Source organism: Barbus barbus (assembly GCF_936440315.1).
Source record: "Barbus barbus genome assembly, chromosome: 22".
In the NCBI taxonomy this organism is placed as follows: domain Eukaryota; kingdom Metazoa; phylum Chordata; class Actinopteri; order Cypriniformes; family Cyprinidae; genus Barbus; species Barbus barbus.
Window position 1 is genome coordinate 16,087,057 of NC_136750.1, and position 27,623 is coordinate 16,114,679.

At 35.2% G+C, this 27,623-nt stretch overlaps 3 protein-coding genes across 5 annotated transcripts in view; 1 reads left to right on the forward strand and 2 right to left on the reverse strand.

The window, feature by feature from the left end:
* Positions 1 to 301: 301 nt before the first annotated feature.
* LOC306888161 (CD81 antigen-like) lies at positions 302 to 17,116 on the reverse strand. Of its 2 annotated transcripts, XR_013785721.1 has the most exons (9): positions 16,673 to 16,877; positions 9,136 to 9,250; positions 3,885 to 3,982; positions 2,502 to 2,576; positions 2,307 to 2,420; positions 2,113 to 2,214; positions 1,745 to 1,797; positions 1,072 to 1,155; positions 316 to 998 (listed from the first exon to the last, which is right to left on the reverse strand). XR_013785721.1 is itself a non-coding variant. In XM_079446324.1 (8 exons), the coding sequence occupies exons 1-8, from the start codon at positions 16,736 to 16,738 to the stop codon at positions 936 to 938; spliced, it is 717 nt and encodes a 238-aa protein (XP_079302450.1). In that variant the 5' UTR covers positions 16,739 to 17,116; the 3' UTR covers positions 302 to 935. The 2 variants fall into 2 exon arrangements, 1 of the variants encoding a protein (XP_079302450.1); XM_079446324.1 differs by lacking the exon at positions 1,745 to 1,797 and having other exon boundaries at positions 302 to 998; positions 16,673 to 17,116.
* Positions 17,117 to 17,405: 289 nt separating this feature from the next.
* LOC306888163 (small acidic protein-like) lies at positions 17,406 to 21,022 on the forward strand. Its single transcript, XM_079446326.1, has 5 exons — positions 17,406 to 17,557; positions 18,920 to 19,003; positions 19,110 to 19,170; positions 19,819 to 19,928; positions 20,075 to 21,022. The coding sequence occupies exons 1-5, from the start codon at positions 17,501 to 17,503 to the stop codon at positions 20,276 to 20,278; spliced, it is 516 nt and encodes a 171-aa protein (XP_079302452.1). The 5' UTR covers positions 17,406 to 17,500; the 3' UTR covers positions 20,279 to 21,022.
* The window catches only part of LOC306888157 (pleckstrin homology domain-containing family A member 7-like), a 91,120-nt gene continuing 84,355 nt past the window's right edge, over positions 20,859 to 27,623 (reverse strand). For both annotated transcript variants that reach the window (XM_079446319.1, XM_079446318.1), the window contains 5 exons: positions 26,795 to 27,013; positions 22,415 to 22,582; positions 21,580 to 21,713; positions 21,376 to 21,497; positions 20,859 to 21,271 (listed from right to left, as the gene is read on the reverse strand). In XM_079446319.1, the coding sequence (XP_079302445.1) occupies positions 21,249 to 21,271; positions 21,376 to 21,497; positions 21,580 to 21,713; positions 22,415 to 22,582; positions 26,795 to 27,013 (666 nt within the window). In that variant the 3' untranslated portion in view covers positions 20,859 to 21,248. The remainder of the gene's footprint in view (positions 21,272 to 21,375; positions 21,498 to 21,579; positions 21,714 to 22,414; positions 22,583 to 26,794; positions 27,014 to 27,623) is intronic.

Genomic DNA, 27,623 nt, shown 5'->3' on the forward strand with positions numbered 1-27,623 from the left:
GCACAATATTTTCTGTGCATAGCAGCATAATTCTATCTATCTATCTATCTATCTATCTATCTATCTATCTATCTATCTATCTATCTATCTATCCTTAAAGCAACAATGCATAATATTATATCTTATTAACACAATATTTACTCTACTCTTAAAGCGACTGTGAACAATATTATATCTTAGTAACATTCTGTTTCTACAGAATAAAAGTACAATAATTTGTGTCCTAAACTTTATGCAGATATGCTTCAAATAAGGTAAGATTCAATACATTTCTAACACAACATTCATAACACAAAAATTTGGCAGAATTTTTTTAATTAGAGGGTTTATTAGAAATAATCAATGTCCACAAAATAAAAATACCACAGGCTCATTGGGTAAAGTTTGATTTGTTTCATGTGGGTTATCATTCGATTATTATGACATCATTATGGGCTGGTAAAGTCTAATGTACGATATGCATTCTCAGAAGACACAAATTTACTCGTTGCATAATAGATTCATAGGTTAACGTTTATCTCTCTATAAACATTTACTTCACAAATAAGCACGCACACACACTTAAAGAGTGTGTTGAAGCACTTTTACTACTAAAAGTTGAACAATAGACCATAAGAGTAAAATTAATAAAACGATTAAATAAAAGTAAAACAATACAAATAAAAGCAAAGTTATCCATATTACTGTCAATCACATTCTTCCTCCTCCCTGATATCGGTTACTAGTTTATTTATAATTATTTATTTATAATTATAGCCCTTGGTGTTGTTTTCTGATGTATTCACATAGGAAGTCCTCTCTACAAACACAGGGATCAATGTTCAGTGTGTGGACACTTGAACTTGAAAAGAGAGGAAAGGCAGAAGTGAAATGGCCTCCTGCCCATCACTACCAAAATCAAACGTTGTTGATCAAGCTGTTCATCATCCAGCAACTCAATATACAGGAGCATTGCGGATTGCACAGCAGAGGACCATGGTGAAGATCATCTCAAAAACCTAGACACACAAAGCTGTCTTTAGTTATTCGTAGCACAAGTCTGTAATTGTGCATGTGTGTGTTCATGCTCACCATAATGACAGCAATCACTAGGGCGGCCAATCCAATGACATGGAGTTTCTCAGTGAACAGGTCCCTTATCTTCGTGTGGCAACTCTGAAGTGCACAACATTAATACATTAGTCTATTTACAATCAAAGAGACTGTCAGCTATCAAAATATCCCTTTTAATAAGATTGTTTGTTATGATTATAATTTAGTGTAATTCTAACTAACCCAAACAATATTTAGGCCTAATTTTACCTCTATGTATATGAATTGCATTTAAAATTTCTATGCATTTGGATTACACAGTTTTAAAATAAACAAACTATAAACTTGTGATGCTTACATAAATGTAACAGGTAAGATTTTTGCACTTAGAAAAATATCATGGCGTAGCTTATTATTAACTATTTGCATCTATTTTATTTCATTTATAGTGCATATTTACAAAATGCATTAAAGGGTCGATTCACCCAAAAATGAAAATTCTGTCATTAATTCTAACATGTTGTTCCAAACCCGTAAGACCTTCATTCATCTTCAGAACACAAATTAAGATGTTTTTGATGAAATCCGAGAGATTTCTGAGCCTGCACAGACAGCAACACAACTACCATGTTCAAGGCCCAGAAAGGTAGTAAGGACATTGTTAAAATAGTCCATGTGACATCAGTGGTTCAGCCTTAAGCTACAAGAATACCTTTTGTGTGCAAAGAATGCATTGTGGTACTCTCATGAATGTGTCATGAAAGGCTGAAATGAAAGAGAAGAAATTGTTGAATAAAATTGTTTTTTTTTCTTTGTGCACAAAACATCTATGAGAATACTTTTTGTGCACAAAGAAAAAAAAGCAATTTTATTCAACAATTTCTATAATTTTTTCATAAGAATCAACCGAAAAGTGAAGAGTTCTATAGGAGTTAAAACCATAACAGTCCAACAAAATATGCTTTATAGAAACTGGAGCCTTACATAGAAATATATTGGTTATGTGTTTACATTCTTGCCTCCAGATCAGGCTGAATAGAAATGAGTTCTCTATCATGGTCTTAAACATACAGAAGATACCTGGGAGATGAGCGGGTCAAGTGGGAACGTCTTTTTGGGACACAGAGAGGCCTGGACAACTGTGAAAAGTTGATTTTCATCCCCTTTTCCACAGCAATCCAGCTAGATATTGAGAAAGAGAAAAATAAGTGACGGGGAATATTAACTGTCCAAAACAAAGGATTTTGATGAATGAATAGATTTTGGCAACTCACTGACTCATGGAAGACCTCCAGAACTTTGGAAGCTGCCTGTCTGGATTTTGTATCCACAGGATCCACAGCTTTAATGTATGCAGCATCATAGAAGTTAATGAGCTCAGTAGATATCTGGACAGACAGAAAGTGAGAGAGTGACAGTCTTAAACTACAGATTTTCTGAGTGTACGTTTACAGTATGTTCAGCCTTACCGTGTCCCTGTTAACAAAGCCCCATATTCCTGCTGCCACCTCACAGGCAAAGAGGATCACTAAACATGTGAAGAACTGAGGAAGAACAAGAGATAAACTGTATGATGAAGAGAGAAACACTGGAATAGCAAGAATGTTGAAGGTAAGACTGTGTGTAGAAGAAAACATGAAACATCTCTTCAAATCATCTTTTCATGTTAAACAGACCTCAGTTTTTCTTTGTTTTTTAATGGATATTAACTTTAGCGAATTAGCCTTCTGGATTGGACTATAAATTGACATCATCACTACCCTTATGAAAAAAATGTGTTTATTTGTGCTGAATGTGCAGTTTTAGTGTACTTTAAATCTTTAAAGTAAGTTTTTTTTTTTAAATACTTGCAGATAATATTATATTAATGAAATAAAAATCCACTTAGGTGTGCTTAAGGAGAGTGCACTTTGAAAGTGAATACATTCCTCCAGTTTCACAGACAAGGTTTAAGCTAGTCCCAGACTAAAATGTATGTTTGAGCTGTCTCAACTGAAAATATCTTGCTCTGACATATCTTAAAATATGTCAGTGTCATTGTTCTGTGTCAAGATGCACACCTTAATGTTTTCTTCTAAGGCATTTTTGTAAAAGTTGCTTAAATATCTTAATTTAACTAACGCCTAGTCCTGGCTTAAACTAAGCCCCATTTGTGAAACCAGGCCTTTATATGTATAAGTTCAGAAATGTAGAACTTTATCATGTGTAATTACAAAACAATATGCAATTGTACAAAAACTATTTAATATTTGACATACAAGTTTCAATAGAAATTGTATTAATACTATTAGTAAAGTATATAGCGTTTACCATAAATGCTTGTCAGAACATTCGGCAGTACACTTTAACCATATTTTAAAAACAATTAAAGAGATTCATATAATAAATTATTTAAGTCATACTTAAGTGGGTCAAAAAATAACACTCTAAAACAATAACACATTTTCATTTAATTGCAATTAAAAAGCAGCTAAGTGCCCACATTTAGTTAACAGTTAAGTATATTCTTTTAAAGTAAATAATTCCTATAATAAATGCTTCAAAATATGCTAAAATGTACTTGTGTAATCTACTAAGAGAATCTAATGAAATTATTAATGCATAAATCAATGGTTATTCATTTTTATGGACGAATTTTAACTTCTGAGGAAATAATAATACATGCCCGTTTTTAAATAATGCATGCCATTATAGTCAAAAACCGCATCATCATCATCATCAAATGCTACTGGCTAAATTAAAACTACACCTATAATTTTAAGAATTGAGTTCTTGTAAAGCTCTTTTGAAGTTGAATTGTAAATCTCTTAAAGGCATGCAGCATGAATAGTGTGAGTTGAGTAAAAACCCACCGTTCCTAGGAGACACTGAGATTCTTGAATAGCTCCATAACAACCAAGGAACCCCACAAACATCATTACAGCCCCAATCGCTATGAGAACATACACACCTGAAAAAGCAACAGAAACAATGCATGTATGAGCTTAACATCATAATCAGAGATTCATATTAATTTCCCATGTTCATGCAGTTTCTATAGCACTCATTCCTCATTTTAATGAACAACTGTTGAGATTTGTAGAAATAACTTAAGTAACTGAAGTTAATGCGGTATGTTGCCACTAGATGGCATGTGTGCAGCATTTTGAACCCTCTCAGTATTTATTTGAGTGTATCTGAACTGCAGTCATAAATCAGTCATAATGATAGATTAATACATTATTGATCAATAAAATATTGCACTGAATAAATTAGAAGTAACTGCTATTTTTTTGTCTTACATTTTCTTGCAACTAATAGCTGAGCTGGTTAAGTCTATTCTTCGCTTTGCTCATTTGCTTCTTGGCAGTGAAATTCAGACGAACAATACAAATGGGAAAAGGCTAATGTGGATTTTCCTGTTTGATTTACCATAGCAGTAGCTTTAAATGCTGCAAGAGTCAAAGAGAGAGAGATAGTATCTCAGGCTTTAGGTAAAAGAGCACTTCAGCATACAAACTATAATCAGGCATGGGAAAGTCTAGTCTAAACAGGACCCCTCTACAGAACAGAGCCAGATTTGCTCTCTGTTCTCCATCAGACTCCTACAACAGCATCTGAAAACAAGCCCATCTCTAAACACCATCTGCTTTTCAGATTCCCTGTACATTTACTATAAATGTATTATTACTGTTCATACTAAAGGGTTCTGTTGTTGGTTAGATTTTTCTAAACCCATAAAGAATAAACTTCAGTTTGTGCTGCAAACATAGTGACTGATAAAATATGCACAAAAAATTTTGTTGTAATTAATTACACATTTGTAATTAAGTTGCAATTAAGTCTATTGAAAATATATTAAATTTAAATGCAAGTGCGCATTCATTGTTTTGCATGGGTTGTTTTAAATGAAGATGTGCTTAACTTACTGATGCAACTATGGGGTTACATAAGACAAAAAAAGTTAAGTATACGATGTATATACATGTATCATATATCCTCAAGTATATGATGTGTATCCTCTTTCAGATATATGTCTCCTTGTGCAAAATACACAGCTACCCCTGCTGCACAAGCTCCACTTTCAGTTCAAAACTTATATTTAGGAATCTGTAAGTTTTCTCCAGCCAGATTCTTCTTTATGATTTGCTGCAGCAGCCGGGCTTGAACATATTTTTAGGGTTGTCTAACCAGCACTTGAGTGAGCCCAAGCACTGCTCATTCTAATTTGTGGTGTAATGGGCACATGAGCAGGGCTTTTTCAATTACAAGGATGTTCAGTGGCAGTGGGAGGGGAATGCTTCATCTCTCTTTTCTTTCTCTGGGTGGGCCAGACCAACAACCTTAACTTCTTTAATCAGAAAAGGTTGTTGCTGCTATAAAAAGAAACAGGCGGAGCTCTGGTTCCTCCATGTACTTATACTGAGTGGAGAGAGACAACCCAATGCTTTCCACAAAAATAAATGGGCGCTAACTCTACACTAGTGCCCACAACATGCTGACCTTCTGCCACTGAACTCTCTGCGCACATCTGCTGTGGTTAGGTGTGTAAACTTGTGTGTGTGTGTGTGTGCGCGCGCACACACACACACACACGGGTGGAGTATGAACACGCCCTGTGGTAACTTTTAGTCTTTCACTGATTCTTTTAAAACACCCTGTGGGAGAATCACTGACTTTATGTGAAAGCTGCAGAATGCAGTGTTATTAAAGAAAATACAAGAACGACAACATGACTCCTGACTACATGACAAACAGGATCAAAGCTCTTATGCAATGATATTGTGCTGCTGCCATCATAGTTGTTTAAATATACTTGTACACACACACACACACGTTGGGTTTTCATATTTTATGGAGACATTCCATAGACGTAATGGTTTTTATACTGTACAAACTGTATTTTCTATCCCCATACCCTAAACCTACCCCTTACACAAAACTCTCTGCATTCTTAGATTTTCAAAAAAAAAAAAAAACTCATTCTGTATGATTTAGGCTATAAGCTGTTTTCCTCATGGGGACCAAACAATGTCCCCACAATGTAGGAAATACCAAGTACACACAAACACGTTTACTGGTACTTAGTTATCTAAATGGGGACTCTCCATAGGTGTGATGGTTTTTATACTGTACAAACTGTATATTCTATCGCCCTACACCAGTGGTCGGCAACAGGCGGCGTCCGTAGCCAAATTATTTTGATAGCGGCTGGTTCTGAAATAGATCTGTCATGAGAGCAACAGTAAGCCTACTCACAACCAGAGTAGGCTATGTGAGCGGAGCGGTGTGATTTTGAATGAAGCGAGGTGCGGATTTTTTAAAAGTCGGAGCAGCGTGGTTTTCACTCGCTCCAAGAGCGCTCCACCACCGCTCTGTCACGAGTACAATTCATGTAATATAACTGCATATTTAGCAAGAATTCACAAGTTTAAAATATTTAGCTAGCTTGATAGAGAAGGATCACTTAAATCAGAAAGAATGTGAATGACGGCATTGGACATGAGCGGGAAGTTATAATAGTTCTCAAGGAATTAGTTTGTTGCTTCTAGATACTGAATATTTTGAGCTGAAAGCATGATTTAAACTACTACTACAACACTTATTCACACGCAATCGCTCTCTCAATAATGCATTCAAACAAATGTAATCTTTCATCTGTATCTGATTTTGAATGAGCAGAAATCTGTAAGAAATGCATCGATCCGTAGGTAAAATAACTGACGAAAACGTACTGATATTTTCATCACAAAAAAAAATTGCACTGCAAAAAGCAGCAATTATGCCTTTTAATGCTGACAGCCATGTTATTAGCTTGTCATGTGGTAGGAAAAAAGTTTGCACACTAGTGTTCCAATAAGCCACGTTGAAACAATCTTTTATTTATTTTATTTTTTAATATAGGCCTATGAACAGTGAACATACTGAAATACTTTAGCGGTGTATCTTATTTCAGTGAGCGCGGAGCGGGAGTGGGAAACGGTGAACCTGGAGCGGAGTAGGAGCGGAGTTATTAGATGACCGGAGCGCGGAGGGGAAATTGTTGACGCTCCACTCCGCTCACAAAGGCTACTCCTCTGCCTGCCACACAAATGTGACATTTTGTTAGTGACTGTCCTACCACAGGATTTAACACCGAATAACAGCTCACAGTTACAAAAGACAATGTAACCCCATACAGGAAACGTTCAGCATTTTTACACTTAAAAAACAAAACAAAAAAAACTTTGTTTACTTTATTTTTATTCCAGTTTTACAAATGAGGACATCCCCAAAGAGAGGTTTTTGGAGATTTTATCAGGTTTAGCTCCAAAATATGGTTAAGTAGGTGCACACACACACACACACACACACAGTGATTTAGTGGCCCTCTCAGTGCCCAGCTTAATCCCAGTTTCCTATTTCCATTTTTTGATGAGACATGCTCCTCTATTTTAAGAGTAATTGTTTCTCAAAGCTCATAGTGCAAAGGCTTCTTGAGCATGCATATTAACAAACTATTATAACAGCAACAGCATCTAGTACGATATTTATTATTATTATTATTATTATTTATTTATTATTATTATTATTTATTTATTAGAAAGAAAGAAAGAAAGAAAGAAAGAAAGAAAGAAAATTCTAAATAAAAATCACCACCACTACTACTACTAATTATTATTATTATTAACAACAATAATAATAATAATAAATATAACTAAATGTCTAAATTAATTTAATTAAATGTAAGTATTAAATAATAATAATAAGTCATTGTTATTATTATTTATGCATAAATGTCACTATTTATATATTACATTCAGCATAAAGGTCTTATGTAAATCACTGCATTACCTGTTCAAGTTCTATATTATGTTTAGTTAATTTATGAATTATGTACACATGCTTCATGTCATTCGATTATTCTGTATGTCTTTTTTTATAATTTTTTTGTAAGCAGAAGTAGAAATACATCATTTATAATAATAATTTTAAAAATGTGGTCCTGGACCCCAAAACCAGTCGTAAGTAGCACGGGTATATTTGTAGCAATAGCCAAAAATACATTGTATGGGTCAAAAGATTTATTTTATTCCAAAAAATCATTATGATATTAAGTAAAGATCATGTTTCATGAAGATATTTTGTAAATTTCCTACCGTAAATATATCAAAACGTAATTTTTGATCAGTAATATGCATTGCTAAGAATTTCATTTGGACGACTTTAAAGGTGATTTTCTCAATATTTAGATTTTTCATTCAGATTCCAGATTTTCATAGTTGTATCTCGGCCAAATATTGTCCTATCCTAACAAACCACACACCAATGAAAAGCTTATTTATTCAACTTTCAGGTTATGTATTAATCTCAATTTAAAAAAAATTAAAAATATAACCCTTATAACTGGTTTTGTGGGTCCAGGGTCACAAATAATAATTCAAATATTTTTCATTAACAATTTAAAATATTATGCTCATTACTTGAAACAACATTGTACAGGATTACATATAATAAAACATACATAAGCAAAGTGTTAAATAAGCCCCACCATGATGACGAACAACTTCCTAAATCTGAAATATTACAATGCACAGTCCAAATAAATGTTCAGTATCTAAACCAGGGCTGTCCAAACCCCGTCCTGGAGGGCCGGTGTGCTGCAGAGTTTAGCTCCAACTTGTCTCAACACAACTGCATGTAAGTTTCTAGTATGCCTAGTAAGAGCTTGATTGGCTGCTTCAGGTGTGTTTAATTAGGGTTGGAGCTAAACTCTACAGGACACCGGCCCTCCAGGACCAAGTTTGGACAGCCCTGATCTAAATTATACTGTAAGAGTATATAATTAACAACATCGGGCATAAGTGAGCATTTAGGTTGGAAATGAATGGGCTCGATAATTTTCAGAGGGTTATGATAGTAGAGTTTGCGTGGCTAGTTTAAATAACAAGGTTGGATAATTGGAACTAAAGTAGTTAACATTTTAAATCTGAACCTATTTGAGGAATGAAGCAGCTGTTGGTTCCATTCTTAAAACTGACGATTGTTTTATTATTGAACTTAATATTAATCTTCATACTTAATATATAGAGACCAACGGTTTAGTGTTTAGCCCCCTTTAGATTGTGAGTGGCAATCACTTACTGATATGAAAGGTTCCTGGTGCTTGATTCCCCTCAAACTGCAGCATTAGGAGGTTGCTCGTTTGACTGTCATGGCGAAGCCATAAAGCTACTCCCAAAATCACACCACCAGCCAGCTAAAAATAAGAGAAGATGAAAAGAAAAATCCCCCAGAATGTTTACTAGCACTTTTCAGCATACACGCCATTTAAATACTTTTACTGACTAAAGAGCTGGAATTTAAAATCCCTCAACAGATGTCATCACCCAGAAATGTTTGTTTCAATTCTTTTTCCTGAGGTCATTCCAGAGGTCATTTCTTCCTGCATTTGGGGAAGAAACTTCTGACAGGTTTAGTGTTATTCACGCACAAAAAAAAGGTGGGGTGTCCACTTCAGCTCTGAGAGTCAGTCCTCTGTGATACCTTTTGTTTGTTTATTTTTTAGTAATTCGCAGAGCAGGAAGCGTCAGCTTAAGTCACAGAACTGTGGAAGCCAGGTCGATATATTTTTGTGTTGGCAGCGTGTAAAGTACAATGACAGGAAACAATACGTACTGTATCTCAAGAGAGGTTGGGATTGGCGCTGTGGATATGATATCACACAACATCATTCTCATGCAAGTCAAAGTTCTTGAATGAAAACACATTTAAATGTGTAGGCTTTTATTAAAATGGCTCTGAAAAATGACATGACTTTTATTTTTAGCACTCTGAATTGGTGTAAACATTATTTATTTTCAGTAATGAATGTTATTCCATAATGTTTGTCTTGCTGCTAAATGCTAATTAGACATTCCTCAAAACTCATGATTAGTTTTACTCTGCGACGTCATTGTTTGAACATCATGTGATGTTTTAGTCAAAATAAGCTCTGCAGAGTGTAAAACATTTTATAAAGTGATTGCAGCAGAATGAGTGCTCGAGCTATAAAAAGTATTTAATATGAATAAATATCTCATTTTACTAAATTTACAACAACTTGTCCACATGTGATTCTCTCTCTCTGTTCTTTTATGGTGTATTTATGTTATGGTGTCCCTACAGCACATGGACATAATTATAGAGAGTGTAAAAATACAGCAAAGCCACAGCTAAGCCACTCGACAGGAGTGGCTTAGACACAGTTTCTTCATGTCTAGGAATACATTGACAAGAAAAACACTGATTACCATTTAGCCGACTGTGAGACGCAAAAGAAACTTATTGTATGCTTCACAAAATATTTTGCACAGAAACCTACAATTAACTCTGACATGACATGCTTTTATTCCAGTTCATGTATTCACCTTATTTTGCAACGCGGAAGTAAATACGATGACGTACTTCCTTATAATGTGTTAGACTTCCGTTTCGCTACCTTGTAAGTAAGGAGCGATGTGGGGAGAACACACAGAGAACACTGTTAAACGCCGTGATGGTAAATATTTACCACACCCGCGGTGTATAACACAGTGGGAGGATGAAATGAAAAAGTGGCCTGCCATAACTTATGAGGACATTTTCAATTATTTTGTGTTGTCGCTCGGAGTAGACGGGTCTTCGATGCGGAATTATAAAAGCACTGAGGCATATCAGTACCTGCACAGCGGAAAAGTCGGTCGAGTGCTGGTACATGAAATAGACAGCGATTTCGTGTTTTTACAAATAGTATATTTAATGGTCTGTGCATTGAGGAAACCACACTGAATAATTCAAAACAACTACACAATGTATCAAAATAAATTAGCAGTGATTAAATTACTAAATTAGTAGCAGTGAATTTGTGGTTTTATATACACAATACTGTACAATAATAATGTACAACTGATTATTTCTAGAACCACTGTCAAATCAGTGGAGTTCAACAACTAATAGTGTAAACACACACATCCACATTCAGCTCTTGTGCATGGATTATGATCAAAACAAATGTCTTGCAGGTATTTTTTACGTTTGAACCAGCTGACACCCCCTAACTGCACAAAGTACGCCAGTCTTTCTGTAGTCCATATTAAATGTTAACTAGCCTGTGAAATCTACACAGTCGACGCAAAACTACGTAAATCACAATACAACTAATATTAGCGGAAGTGCTTTACCGGGATTGGCGCGCAATATGGCGACCGGTAACGAAGCAATTATGTGCAGCTGAGGTGTTTATCTTTTCCATTCCCAAGTTTCAACTTAAAATTATATCTGGTCGCAAGAATATTGTTTTATTATGCATTAGGCATTTTTTGTTTTTAGTTGCTTGTAGTTTTGGTTTGTTTAACTGAAGTTTTCTAACTTAACGACCGTTAAGTCGTCTTGCATATGGATGCTTCGGTTTGCATGATGAAGCGCAAGGGAAAAATAAGTGCTCTACTTCTAATATCCTAACGGAAGAAATGGAATTTGGCATCCCTGTTGGTGCTGGAGTTGAATCTGCCTCACATCTTATAACTGACCATGAATACAGCCAACAATGTCCCGGTCTTTCTCGGAGTGAGAGTCCAGTTATGTGACTCTAACCAAGATACACCTATGAAACCTCAGCAAAAGAAATCTCGAGGAGACATTTTGCTGACAGAATTGCAAGACAACATAATTGTGGCTTTGACATCTAAAATCAAGGAGAGTGCAGATGATCTCGGAAAAATGATATCCAAAAACACTGTGAGTATTGAGGGTCTCAAGAAATCGATTGACTTTGTGTTTGAAGAAGTCAACGCATTGAAAACGGATGTGAAAAACTGTAATTCTAATGTGAATCTGAATAATACCAAGATCTCTGAGCTTGAGCAAAAACTGAATGAAACCGAACGATATCAGCGCAGATGGAATCTTCGTCTTTACGGAATCCCTGAACAATCTGATGAAAACATCAAGCTGAAGGTTTCCAATATCTGTGCTGCAGTTGTTTCTGACTCAAGTGTGGCGATTCAAGATAACATCGATATAGTACATCATCTGGGAAAGCTGGATAACAGGCTAAGACCGGTGATTATTCGTTTCGTGAGAAGATTTACGCGGGATCTGGTGTGGCGGCAGGCAAAACACTCCGATTACCTCAGGAACCACAAGCTGAGATTCACCGAAGATTTGATTCAGGCAGACAGGATGCTAAGGATGAAACTGTGGCAGATGCTGCTAGAAAGGAAGGGAAGAGAGCGTTCTTTGTCGGTGGACGGGCGTTTGTCGATGGGAAAGCCGTGCATCCACCACCCTGAGTTAAGATACGGACTTTTATAACGTATGAGCATCTTTTTTCAACCTGTTGTTGAGTTCTTTCTCTTCATCTAATGCCAAAGTTATTCCTGTTCCTTCTATTCATTGTTTACACTTTTAATTCATAAATCCTTATGTCGTTTTCGTTAATTACTCTCAATGTCAGGGGCTTGAGGTTAAATGTTAAACGTAAGGCTTTGTTTTTATTTGCTAAGCAGCAAAAGTCTGATTTTTGTTTTTTTCAAGAAGTTCATTCAACTCCCAATGATGTTCGTTTTTGGAAAGCACAATGGGGTAATGATATTTGGTTTGCACATGGGTCTGAGCACTCAGCAGGAGTAGCAATTTTGAAAAGTAAGTTTTCAGGAGATATTTTATATTCTGATGCGGACACTCTTGGTCATTACATTCTTTTAGTTGCAAAATGTGATCTTTTGACTATGATTCTAGTAAATTTTTATGGGTACAACTCAAAAAGTGAAAATGACGACTTATTTGATACATTAGAAATTCACTTAACACACTGTTTATCTAAATTCCCAAATTCACTTATATTAATTGGCGGTGACTTTAATATTACTTTAGACAATTCCTGTGACAGATGGCCTCCTCGTGCTCCATCCTCTTCTAATCTCAGACTTAAGGCATTTATGCAGAAATTTGTTATAAAAGACATTTGGAGGGAGAAATTCCCCGATTTAAAATCCTTTACTTGGAACAATAAGGCATGTACTGCCATGTCTCGTATTGATTATTGGCTAGCTTCTTGTAGCTTACAGAAAGAAAACATTTTAGTTAACATTCTTCCTATGCCACTGACAGACCATAAAACAGTTTCTATTAATGTTAGCCTACAATTTTTTTCCAACAACCTCTATAACTCTTACTGGAAACTTAATAGTTCAATTCTGGACAACGAACTTGTTAAGGTGACCATTCGCAGATTGATTGCACAATACTGGAATTTAGCTCAACTGAGTAATGATTATTGCAATAACTGGGAATTACTGAAGTTCGAAATTGGGAAATTTTTAAGAAATTATGGAAGTGTATTGGCCAAAGCCAGGAAACACGAAGAAGAAAATATAATTTTCAAAGATTACAGCTTTCACTCAAAGGTCACCCCCTATTTTCTCAGACAATGAAAAAATGGAACTGATTGCTCTTCAAAACCAATTAGATGATATTTATAGAAGGAGAGCAGAGGGGGCTTTCATTAGATCTAGACAGAGGTGGCTGGAGAAGGGTGAACAAAACTCAGCTTATTTTTTTCAATTAGAAAAAAGTCATTCAAAAAATACAATTTCACATTTGAATATTAATGGTATATTAACACATGACCCGAGATCTATTGCTGGTTATTGTTCATCCTTTTACAGCTCTCTTTATGAATCTAAATTTAATGAAAAGGATACCTCTGATTTTTTAGATAGCCTTTTTAATACTAAATCTATAAGTGAAGACGAAAAAGTACAGTGTGATAATTATATTTGTATAAAGGAAGTCCTACATGCTATTAAGGGACTTAAATTGAATAAATCCCCTGGTGTGGATGGATTAACTTCTGAATTTTATAAATCCTTTTCTGAAGAACTTGCTCCTTTTTTCTCAGAGCATAGACCTTGAAAAGCTTCCACCCACCCTCACTCAAGGCTTAATTACCTTAATACCCAAGCCAAAAAAAGACACTGTTTTTAGACAATTGGCGACCAATTTGCTTGCTTAATAATGATTATAAAATTTTAGCCTCTATATTTTCCGCTAGAATTAAAAAGACATTAGACTTAATTATTGATGATACCCAATCTGGTTTCATGAGGAACAGACATATTTCAAATAATATTCGTTTAGTTTTAGATTTCATTGATTATCCCCACCTTTATTCAGATAAGAGCTTCATTCTTTTTTTAGATTTCCATAAGGCATTTGATACCGTTGAACATCATTTTATTTTTTCAGCTCTTAAAAAATTTGGTTTCGGTAATTACTTCATTAAGACTATTAAAACTTTATACTTCAATGGTAACTGTTCAATCAAACTGCGTGCTGGCACCTCACCTAGATTTAATCTTAATCGTGGTATCAGACAGGGATGCCCTATTGCTCCCTACCTGTTCTTACTTTGTTCACAACTACTTGCTGATTCTATTAAACAGAGTGCTTTAAGAGGAATTACAGTTGCAGATAACATCATCACCATTAGCCAATTAGCAGACCACACCACACTTTTTTTAAAAGATGCAGGGGAAATACCCAAAGCTATTAATATTATCTGTATATTCTCAAAAGCTTCAGGTCTTCATTTGAATATTAATAAGTGTGAATTAATGTCTCTTAAGCAGTGCGATTTACCATCCATTTGTGGTATTCCTATAAATAATGAAGTCACATATTTAGGTATAAAGATTGTAAAGGATGAAGAGAGAAGATGTGAGCTAAATTTCTCCCCTGTTATTGATAAGACAAAGAAAAAGTTTAATCAGTGGTTACTAAGAGACTTATCTTTGAGGGGGAGCGTATTGATTACAAAAGCAGAGGGCATCTCAAGGCTCACATATTCAGCTCTTTCTCTAGCAGTCAGCAATAATATTTGCAAGACTATTAATAATATGCTTTTCAATTTTTTATGGAAAAACAAAACCCATTATATTAAGAAATCTGTGGTTATGAACACAACTGAAAATGGAGGTTTGAACTTTTTAGATTTTACCACTCTTAATTATACTTTTAAAGTAAACTGGATCAAACAATTTTTTAAAAACCCAACTAGTATATGGAACTTTATTCCTCATTGTATTTTTTCACAGGTTGGAGGTCTTCATTTTCTTTTGCTTTGTAACTACAACATTTCTAAACTACCGTTAAAGTTATCCAGTTTTCACAAACAAATGCTTCTCTCCTGGAATCTAATTTATAAACATAATTTCTCACCTAATAGATGTTTCATATGGAATAATAAGCATATTTTATTTAAATCTAAAACACTGTTCTTTGAAAACTAATGATCTTCTTTTCTAATGATATAGTTTTGGTGAGCCAACTTTTCAACCATGAAGGTCTTCTGTTAACTTATTCTGAATTTTTGTCTAAATTTAAAATCCCTATCACTCCTAAAGAATATGCCATTGTTATGGATGCTGTGTCCTCTGGATTAAAAATGCTTTGTAAAAATACATGTCCCCAATCTTCTATACAGTCTTTAGATCTTGTTGACACTGCTGTTGGTCAAGTTTGTTTTTCTTCTTCCTCTGTCAAAAACAATAATCGCCAGGTTCAAGCCCTTTTTCAAAAGGATGTTGTCTTTAGACCTCCTATTGTAACTTACTGGAATAGCTGTATTGATGGTTTGATATGGCATAAAATCTGGAAATTACCTCATAAATATTTAATTACAAATAAAGTAAAAGAAATCTCTTTCAAACTCATTTATAAATATTACCCCAGTAACTATTTCCTTGTAAACAGATTTAACTCTGATATTGATATACTATGTACATTTTGTGGTCTACATACAGAAACGTTTTTTCATTTATTTTGGAGTTGTCCTTACTCAGCCAATTTTTGGTCAGACTTCTGCTCATTTGTTAGAGAGCATATCATGGCTAGCTTTCAACTTTGTTTTGAAAATGTTTTATTTGATTTTTTTACTTATGACATGATTTTTGATTAATTTATTACTTTTGCTGGCAAGGTTTAGTATGCATAAATGTAAGTACGGCAATTACAAACCATTGTTTCTCATTTTGAAGTCAGAAGTTAAGCAATACCTAAAATCTATTTACACTCTGATAAATAAGAAAGCTGTTAAATGTATTAATGTATGTAAACATTTCCATATTTTTCTGTAGTTTTATTTTTTCTATTTTATTGTAGTTTCGTATCTCTTTTTTTGTGTGTATGTGTGTGTTCACCCCCTGGCTACTGTAAAACTTTGAATTTAAATGATTCAATAAAAAAAAAAAATTATAATAAAAAAAAATAAAATTATAATATAGTTCGAAAATGGCGGCGTCCGCGTTTACATGAAAAATAAGGTGAATAGACTGTGTTCTAAATGTCCTTAAACTCTAGTATAATAGCATAAACAGTTTAAAAACTTTGAAAAGAATGGTGAGAAAAATCTGGGGAAAAGCACATCCAATCACTTCAAATGGGATGATTGTTTACAGAGTCAATAGACTCACAAGAAGAACTTTCAGAATGATATTTATTGTTTTCTGCTCTGAGGACTTCTTTGAAACAGCCGAGATCAGGACATTGGGATTCATTTAACTAAAGTAATAAAGCATTGCCCCAGAAATTGTCAATGGTAGTACAAGAAACAGTAATTAAAGTAAAATAATATTGGTAACAGTTAAACAAACAAACTCACCCAGAAAATGAAGTTTAAGAAGAAAAGCATATATTTGATGCACTGAGAGCAGCCGGTAATAGCCATGGCTTGATATCGTCGAAGGTGCTGAAATGATGCAGGTCTGAAAGAAGATAAGCGAGTCTCCGTTTCCCAGATTTGCAGGCAGTCCGGATCTCAGAGAGACTACCCACGACCTCGTGTGTTTATATAAACGCACTGAGGCAGAAAAAGAGAGGAAGAGAGATGTCTGTGTTCCGTGCCAAGCTCTGCCCCACATTTACATTTGGAAAACTTTGTTTTAATTGATTAAACTGCAATGCATGACGAATCTAAATTCACATCAGTCAGTAAAAGACAGGCTCTTTTGCATATAATTTGTTATATTATCGTTTAATTTGTTTTTATATAGCCTACGTCTGCTGTTTACAGCTGCCTAATATCTAGGCTATACTTCCTAAAAGAAATAGGCGATGTTGTTTTGAACGTTTACCACCTATTTCTAAAAAAGTAGAGTAAGTTAATTGACTCGCTTTGAATACCAAAATCCAGATTTCATTAGTGATAGTTCCAAATACTGCTGTAGAACATAAAAAAGTGGTTTCTGCCTTTATGTAGGCTATGTAAAATTGCATATATGTATGTAATAGTTTGTTATCAAAATAAGAAGATTAATGAAAAATATTTTCTGTTGTTAAAAAGGGTTTAAAGTAGAGGAAACTCGATTTCGCGCCGTTGTAACTACAACTCCCATGATGCACCGCGTGGGTCAAGTAGCTGCTAGCTGCTAAGCAAACGTTGGAGCAGGCAGGCACAAGCGATGTTTATAGTTCAGAATCTTTGAAAATCATGAGTTCTTCAGACGAAACGTGTAAAGGCACGAAACGACCCGCATCTCCAGATAAAGTATGTGGTTTCCATCATCATGCATTTTTTTGTTTTAATTTACTACAGCTGATCTGACATTTTGGTGAAGCAGCAGTGTTAGCAGATTGTTAGCAATATGTTGTAACTATTTTTTTTTAAATGTTATTTGTGTGACGAAGATTTGATACATGCATGTTTGCTACTGTATTGCGTTTTCTGAAATAATAATTTTGCATAATAACTACTGTAACGTTACCAGATAATTCAGTTCCAGGTTATATCTGTTAAGCTTTTTTCTACATTCTTATACACACACACACACACACACACACACACACACACACACACACACACATATATATATGAAGAGTTAATTTGCAAAAACGGATAACTCCTATAACTATTCAGATAACAATTCTCAGAAATCAAGTTTTTTCATTGTGCATTCCAATTAATTTTAATCAAACTGCAGTTGGGTTATTTTGACTAGGTAAAATAATAAGCAAACCTAACAGCTAACTAACACAATAAAACACAATAAAAACATGATAACATAATAAAAATATATATATTTTTGAAAAACATGAGTTGTTGTCTGTTTTTGCACATAAGCTCTTCATATATATACAGTATCTAACAGAAGTGAGTGCACCCCTCATATTTTTGTAAATATTTTATTATATCTTTTCATGCGACAACACTGAAGAAATGACACTTTGCTACAATGTAAAGTAGTGAGTGTACAGCTTGTATAACAGTGTAAATTTTAGGGGGAAGTCGTGGCCTAATGGTTAGAGAGTCGGACTCGTAATTGAAAGGTTGCGGGTTCGAGTCCCCGGCCGGCAGGGATTGTAGGTGGGGGGAGTGAATGTACAGCGCTCTCTCCACCCTCAATACCACGACTGAGGTGCCCTTGAGCAAGGCACCGAACCCCCAATTGCTCCCCGGGCGCCGCAGCATGGCTGCCCACTGCTCCGGGTGTGTGTTCACGGTGTGTGTGTGTGTGTGTGTGTGTGCATTTGTTCACTACTCACTGCTGTGTGTGTGCACTTGGATGGGTTAAACGCAGAGCACCAATTTCGAGTATGGGTTACCATACTTGACAATACGTCACGACTTTACTTTACTTTAAATTTGCTGTCCCTTCAAAATAACTCAACACACAGCCATTAATATCTAAACCGCTGGCCACAAAAGTGAGTACACCCCTAAGTGAAAATGTCCAAATTGGGCCCAAAGTGTCAATATTTTGTGTGGCCACCATTATTTTCCAGCACTGCCTTAACCCTCTTGGGCATGGAGTTCACCAGATATATATATATATATGAAAAAATGTAAGTGTGTATGCTTTTCTGTAACACTCTAATGGCTCAACTGAAACTGTTTTGACCTGTTATGCAGACAGGAGCCGCACAATGGGGAACAGCAGATTTGGGAACAAACGAAAGGAAGCAGAAATTTTTGAGGCTGATGGGAGCAGCAAAGGTACATTGCTTTCTGTTAAGCCAATTTCTTTGTTTCAGACAATTATGTAATTTGAACGTAACAACTATCACCCATTCTTGCTTCAATTGTTTTCATGCACTGACAGAAAGAGCACACTGGACGCCTTGTTATTGGAGATCACAAGTCAACATCCCATTTCCGCAGCGGTGAGTCTCTAGGGCGGAAGTGAAGGGTTGCCGGATTTGAATGCTTGACGGTTCAAAAAGTGATTGCAATCTCCTATTGTGTTGGATGAGACTCTTCCAAATCCCCGGTTGTGTGGAGACTGCGACCATCAGATGGCATCCTGTACGCCACATATCCTTTTCCCTGCAGCGATCACTGGTCAAAGAGCACATGCTCTGACCTTTAAAGCAACCACTGGTAATGTCCTGTGGTTTATTGTGCACATAGGACCAGGTTACAATGCATTCTACACTTGTAAAATATAAAACAACTACCTTAATCTATTTTCATGCTGATATACAACCATCAGGGAGACATTTTATTGTTATGGGATATGTTGAATGTCTAAGTGAAAGAAAGTTGCGCACATCCCCCAAAAACCCAAATAGGGCTCAGGTGCAGGACACATTTTTTTATTATAGTAAAGGAACAAACGTAATGTCCACACACTGAATTGACTGCTCCATAAAAAATTCCTTTATTGCAATGTTTCGACCATCAGGTCTTCGTCAGGCACAGATAAATATTTTGAATGTCTATCAATGCTATATCAGCAACAGTGGGAATATGGGAAAATGCTGATGGCCTTTAACTGTCTGTAATGAAGAGGGTATATTGTGTGTCTGTAGGGTCAGAAGATCAGAAGATTAACGCAGAGCTCGAGCACCAATATCAACAGGGTATGGATGGGAAGTTATCTGGAAGGAACAGGAGACACTGTGGCCTGGGCTTTAGTGAGGTCAGAGCTCTCTCTTATAAGCTATGGGTTGGTAATGTTGATAAATTGAGACTAACATACTGTGAATTACTCCTGGTAAGCTTTGACTGAGATGTGATCAAGTCTCTTGTTGATTTATGATGAACTGTTGTGCTTCCTCTTCACAGCCCGATCCACCTGCTGAGAGTGCGAGCGCCGCTGTGCCTGAGAAGTCAGACAGTTCAGAAAAGGCCCCTGAACCACCATCAGAACCACACAAGGACGAGAAAACACATTCATCCAACAAAGAGCTCAAGAAACAGGAACTGCACACAGACTCAAAAGAGGACAAGAAAAATACTTTTAAAATGTCATTTGCAAAATCCACATAAATGGCTTTGTTTTTGTTGTAATTTCTTGATCTCCTAAAATGTTCCAGTGAGGTATTGAGAGTGAGAGCACGTTTTTATTTCCATTAAAGTTGAATAATTGTGGGTTTCAATTTTAAATGTAATTATGTCTGTTGTCAAGTTATTCGGACTTGCCTGGTCTTGTTGAGAATGGTTTATTCTCTATAAATTAAAGGCATGGTTCATACAAGAAATGAAGATCCGGTCTCAGTCTGCTCAACCCTTATGATTTTATATAAACATGAGGATGAGTAGATAATTTTTATAGAATTATCAAGAAAATGAGGTACAGAAATTTGCAGACAAAATGTCAACTGTGTGTATTAAAAGGTGTGGGAAAATATCAATAAAGAGTAAAAATTCTGTGATTGTGATCTTTAAAACTTTCAAGATATGTATTTTTCTCTTTTTTTTTTCCCCCAAAAAGATTTCACAAAGAAAAATGAAAAGCAGTCAATGTTATACTAGGAAACATGCACTGCATGTCTACAAACAGATATGCAAATGTAATAGAGGTTCCATATATACCATTATGATGTTTTAATAAGAAGGAAACAACTTTATGCAAACAAACTTTATTTAGAGCTTGAGCTCTATTGTCTGTCAATGTATGAAAATTATGAATTTTTAATGATCTAATCATATGAAGATGACAGTTTTCAGTTTTGCTGAAATGAAATGCAATGTATTTCACGATCTAAATAAAATTAAATATTTGTTATACATAATACACAACACTGCAAAAGAATAAGTACCTTAAGTCACGATTACATGGTGATAAAAAATAAATGTCATGCAAAATTAAAAAACTGTCAGTAAAATTAATAATCTCACATAAAAAGTTCTAAACAAAAGAGAACGTGATTGAATGTGAATTATAAATACGTATTAGGTACAAAAAAACACAAAACAACTTGATCTTTGGGTTCCCATGAAAGCTTCTCAACACGTTTTAGCACTCAGACATGGCTTTTGCTGCAAAACAAAACATAAAAATTCATTTATAAATATCAGAATGACATTGTGTATGATCAAATACTATATTATAATGTTCCCAGGGATGCTGGACAATGCCTCACCTGTGACCTGCTTCCTCTTGATGGAGGCCTCTATGGCGAGAGCTTGATGAATGCTCACGATTCTCTCCTGCTCTTCATCCAGCTCACTGAAATCTATCTGCTCTGCATCCATAGACTTCACACTGAAATGCCACAACAGAAGACTCTCAACATCTAAGTCTATCTTTCGTTTACATCTGCTTAAGTCTTATTTTCCCACCATACCTCGACTTAGACAGTAGGCTTTTTATCTTTGCTACAGTACGAGAACGAGTCTCCTTCTCTTCTGGACTCAGGTCTTCATCTGACTCCACATCCATGAGTCGCTCTGGGATGGACACCTTCTTTGGTGCACATAGCTGACAACAGAGGAATCCCACAATACACTGAGTTTATCTTACATAATACAGAGACCTGTAACTTAGCCAACTGTGTCATTCATGATTTTATTAAAAACCATCAGAAGTTATCAACATAATCAAAACTTTCTTGTACATAATCTCCTACATACTTCTGTCATCTGATTGATTATATTTCTTAGCAACTGATTCAGGTCGTGGTACACGTTTTTTGGTGAATACTGATTTTTATAAAGTAAATGTAAGAAGAAGGTTTATAGAATTTCAAGTTGAACACATATTGGACTGATATATATAACACATACATTACATGACTGATATTTACATGCATTTTTAGTCTGCTATGCTGTTATAGATTTACATTATAAGCTATCAGAATTTCATCTTACGTTTTGGTCGTAAATACCAGCAACTGCACCAAATTTTATATTTTTGCTTAGTTTGGGCCTCCTGAGTAAATTTTTCTCTCCTCCTCGAGTATGAGTTCCATATTCTCCTATATAATATGATGGGCCATGAAAATCATATCAAACATGATACTCGCACAGACCTTTTTCCTATTTTGTCTAAAGGTTTTTTAACTTTTAACAAAGTTTTTTTTTTTTATTATTATTTCATACTTCAGGGTTACAACCTAACTGGTTAGGATTGAATCAGGGGATTTTGGTTTATCAGCAAATGCCACTAAAATGTGACTATACCTCTCTGGTAAGATTAAACTCAAAGTTCACAGGCTCCAGCACTGGCTCCAGCTCCTGTGCATTCACTGGCCGGGCCTCAACGGTCAGCCATTCATCAGATCCCGGCCGCTGTGATCCGTCATACAAGGCCTGATTTGGTCGCTGCAAATCAACGACTTTTTCCCATCCCTACTAGGGCGAAGACAACAATATACATCATTTATGCAACACACACTCCAATTCCTCTGCAAATGAGCCTTGATCCTGGATTTATTTAAAGCCTCATGGGTCAGACACACAATATCTTTGTCATATCACAAAGATGACTAATCTTTAGTCAAGTAACTAAGTCCGCTGTTTTTATCCTTTTGTAGTTTCTCCTGCACTTAAAGAAATAATTCTCCCCAAATTTACTCACTCTCAGGCCATCCAAGACGTAGTTGATTTGGATAAATTTATCATTACATCACTTGCTGACAGATGAAGTTGTGTAAATCGTGCAGAGATGGACAGTATAGTATTTTTACTCTGCTGTAAAAGTGCTTTTCAAGTGTGTGTACTTTATCAGTGTTTTTCTTTAGAAAACTTTACTTCACAACATTCCAAAGCATAATATTGCACTTTTTACTGCACTACGTTTCATATTAAATATCATTTAATACTTAATTACATTTGAAATCTAGTACTTTCTTACTTTTACTCAAGTAAAAGGAATTCAAAGATTTACTTGAGTACAAGAAATTACTTCCTTTTTAATGTTCTTACATATTAAAAAGGAAGGAAGGAGAGTCGGACTCGTAATCGAAAGGTTGCGGGTTGGAGTCCCCGGCCGGCAGGGATTGTAGGTGGGGGGAGTGAATGTCCAGCGCTCTCTCCACCCTCAATACCACGACTGAGGTGCCCTTGAGCAAGGCACCGAACCCCCAATTGCTCCCCAGGCGCCGCAGCATGGCTGCCCACTGCTCCGGGTGTGTGTTCACGGTGTGTGTGTGTGTGTGTGCATTTGTTCACTACTCACTGCTGTGTGTGTGCACTTGGATGGGTTAAACGCAGAGCACCAATTTCGAGTATGGGTCACCATACTTGACAATACGTCACGACTTTACGACGACTTTTTTTTTTTTTTTACTTTTTTTCTTTTTACTTTTTATATTAAAAGGTAAAACAAACAGCAACTTTTATTTATGAAATGTAGTACAGTAAAAAGTATGACTTTGGAATATAGTGAAGTAAAGAAAAACACTGATAAACTACAGATACTTTTTAAATTGACTTGAGTAATGTAAAAATGCTTCACTACTGTCCGCCTCTGCTTGTGGATTATTGTGATGTGTTTTTATCAGCTGTTTGGACTCTCATTCTGACGGCACCCATTCACTGTAGAGATTCAATTTATGAGTAAGTGAGTAACATAAACATACTCATCTACATCTTGGATGGCCTGAGGGTAAGTTTTGAGCAAATTTTCATTTTTGGGGCGAACTACTCCTTTAAATTTAAGCCTGGTTTTGTTGACAAATTGGTGACTAGACAGAAAAAAGGAGAAAAAAATACAGGCATTAGGCAATTGTTTCACTATTACAAATCACACCCATCACCAAATTACAACATGCTATAGAGTTTTGTAGTTAAACACATCTAACCATGCAAAACAGCTTACAATCAGCTTTAACAATTAAACAACCATGCAAACCCATCCATTCATTCACCCACTCATAGGCATGTATTACTCAGTTGTCAGAGATACATCTACAAGTACAGTCACACTGCAATGAACAAAAGTATTTAGAGAATTCTATTTATTTGTGCCTTTAGTGCAAACCTCAACATTAGAAAATGAAGAAAATACAAGGTGACTCGAGTTCAGAGGTTGGTGTATTGATGTACACAACGATATTATATTTGTCTTACAGCTAGTCTGCTATCACAGTTTTGTTGTTAATTAATTATGGTTCTTTTTGTCACTGTATACAGTTCATATAACAATATACAACATCACTGCTTATACTGACAAACAGGTTAACAGTGATAAAGGTGCTGGTGTGGTTAAAGACCCCATGAAATGCCTTGATGAGTGCAGTTTTTTTTTGTTTATGTCCTCGATCTACAGTACTACTCTTCCAAAATTTCAGGTCAGGAATTTTTCATTTTATTGATTTTTTTAAAGAAATGTACACTTTTATTCAGCGAGGACACATTCAATTGATCAAGAGTGACAGTAAAGAAATTTATAATGTTATTAAAGAATAATGGCTACTGAATTTTCCCATTACAGGAACAAATTACATTTTAAATTATATTATAATAGAAAATTAAATTGTAAATTGTACTAATATTTCATAATATTACTGTTTTACAGTCATTTTGATCAAATAAACGGAGCCTTGGTGAGCATTAGAGACTTCCAGTATTAGGTTTGAGGAACATTCTCCCTCTAAAGTCAATTTTTTGGATAAAAATCCAGTCATTAATATTTTTGGTCTGTTTTTCCAGAAGTGAAAGTTTATAAATTGTACATTTGGCCCCGAAAGACCATTTTAAAAGCACACCAGCATATAGATGGCCTCAAAGCTAACTAACGATTGTAATTCATGGGGTCTTTTGTCCAAAATAGCGGTTGAGAGGAGCGTTTGTATCAATTGATAATGATGTCAAGTTTGTCAGTTTGAAACTTGGGTTAGTAAAATATTACATTCCTCTGATTGGCAACAACAATAAAACATCTGGAATTGGTGTTAGTAGATTGAATAGATATTTTCCTTAAGATAACTCGAACTAAATTACGGTGTGTAATGTAGTTTTTAACTGCTTTAATGTGAAAATCATTTGCTATTTTTTGCTCATCCTCCTTTTTTGTCAAACAGCGGATAGCAGTTATAAATATCTGATAAAGAATTTACATCTGAGTGGTGTTAATTGTCCCATGAATCAAAACAATGGGCAGCGTGACTCCGAAAAATATGTGAACTTAGTATTGCATGGGTTTCCAATTGATTTAAGTGCTTGATTGGAAATGTATTTCCTAAAAGCAATCCTCAACATTGATGTAACCAGTCATTAACTGAGAACTCAGTGAAAGACGTTAGAGCAAGAGAGCAACAAAAGTATCTTTGAGTGCAGCATAATAAAAAAAAGAAAAGACAAAGGCGATTCCAAGCAAAGAAAACCCAAATATCAGGCAGCTCCTGCTGATTACACTGATTGCAGTAAATTAAAAGGGCCAAACACTCTTTTTTACCCACAGACTTAACAAAAATGCTTGCAAATCAAGACACGATGGTCCTGCTCAAATGGTTATTTAGCAATTAGCTAACAAAGCGATTGTCTAAATGAGTGCAAGCTCTCATGGCCACATTAAATGGGCAATAAAGTGCAACAGCCGGGTTCCAAAGTAACAATCCCCTTAATTTTCTCAATAAAATAATTTATTTTTAACTCTAATATACAAAGACAGACCTACTGTGATCTAGGGGGTTGTTAATCAATGGAATATGCTTTTGTTGAAACCATTCATTTCAAGTTATTTCAACATATTTTTAAATAATCCCCTTTAACAGCAGAATTCCTGGTGAAAAACTAAATTTTCGTGTTTCTGCAAAATAATCACCACCATTCAGAGAATTGTGAGAAGCAAATTTTGTCAAAATAATATTTATACATATATATATATATTGTATATACATACAATCACTATTGTAAAAATGAATGGTAAAACTACTTCCGGAACCAAAGTTGTTGCACTCCACAGTTTAATTTGAAATCATTCTCAGAGTGTTTGAGCTGAAGCAGGATTTTCTGACACTGATGTTCAGGTTAGAATGAAGAGGCACTTCACTGATTTATTCTTCTATAGGAGATGATGATTAAGAATGATTGCACACAGAAATACCTTCTTACCCAGTTAATTACCAACAATCATTTTTTTCTTGTTAATACGAGGCAGCAGGGTCAATAATTTCCACCATATTATGTTCATACAAAATATAGCTTTACAAATTATTTCAGAAAATATATATATAGATTATAATAAATAATTTAGTGAATTAACATTTGAGAAAACAGGCATAAAAAAAATGTTTTAAATCCATTGTGAGAGATCAGAAAGGCAGTCAGAGATAGTGTTATCCGTTTCTCTTCACATTCAAATAGATTCACAAGTCTGTGCAGGAGAAGCCAGGAGTCCAGTTCAGGACTGTAACTCTCCATGTGTCTGTCCACATTCTGGCCAATCCTTAAACACACCCACAGCACGGCCCTGTCCCACCCATGGCCTGTTAATGTAAAGCTGTGCTTTGTTCATGGGGTAAAAATTGTGTTAGCATGTTAGCTTTGCGTTTTGTGGCCTTATGGTGGAGGGCCATAGCGAGGGTCCCTGTGTTTATTTGGAAGGGAGTAACGTACTGATCCTTGGTCAGAGCTGACGGGTCGAGTGGAGGTGCGGGAGCCCACGGGCTGTCGCTCACCCTGACCCAAGTTACGTTTGCGCTCGTGCACTAGAGCTCTCTGGTGCCTTTTCATTCTCTCCAGCTGCTCCTCCACACTCATCCTCCCTCTCTGCGGCGGGTGATCAGGCTGAGACTCTCCCGAGCACAGCCGCTCCAAGGCACTCTTTGGTCTCTCCTACATGGGACAGAAAAAAGATTCAACATTTTACATGTAGCTATTGATGGCTGAAGAATTTCAGCTATTTTAAATTATTATTGTTTTTTTAATTCCACAATGCACAAGGATAACTGTTACACTGTTTACAGGACGACAAAAAAATAAAAAATAAAACTAAAACTACAAATAAATTAAAAAATGGATTGTATAGCATCTATTTATACTTTGATCATGATATAATTTTGAAAATAACAATATGATAATATAACATAAAAAATTATAAATGTATAACATTTTAAAATAAAATACATAAAATCTAATATATATATATATATATATATATATATAAGATATGATTATATCATATATATATATATATATGATTAATATAATATGAAATAATACATGCTTAATAAAATAGTAAAAAAGCATAATATAAAATTATGTATATATTACTGTCAAACGATTAATCGCATCCAAAATAAAAGTTTGTTTACATAGTATCTGTGTGTGTACTGTGTATATTTATTATGTATATATAAATACACACATGCATGTCTATATTTAAGAAAAATATCTTAAGTTTATACATTTAAAATATTTATATATAATATCAATTATATGAATA

Bases quoted from the DNA above. Each gene is read 5' to 3' on its own strand.
- LOC306888161 (XM_079446324.1), bottom strand. From the start codon at position 16,738: ATGGCTATTACCGGCTGCTCTCAGTGCATCAAATATATGCTTTTCTTC. The intron at 9,251-16,672 runs GTGAGTTTGTTT...TCTTATTTTTAG, and splicing joins TCTTAAACTTCATTTTCTGG to CTGGCTGGTGGTGTGATTTT. The intron at 2,577-3,884 runs GTGGGTTTTTAC...GTTCTTCCTCAG, and splicing joins CTCAGTGTCTCCTAGGAACG to TTCTTCACATGTTTAGTGAT.
- LOC306888163 (XM_079446326.1), top strand. From the start codon at position 17,501: ATGAGTTCTTCAGACGAAACGTGTAAAGGCACGAAACGACCCGCATCT. The intron at 19,004-19,109 runs GTACATTGCTTT...ATGCACTGACAG, and splicing joins GGCTGATGGGAGCAGCAAAG to AAAGAGCACACTGGACGCCT. The intron at 19,929-20,074 runs GTCAGAGCTCTC...TCCTCTTCACAG, and splicing joins GTGGCCTGGGCTTTAGTGAG to CCCGATCCACCTGCTGAGAG.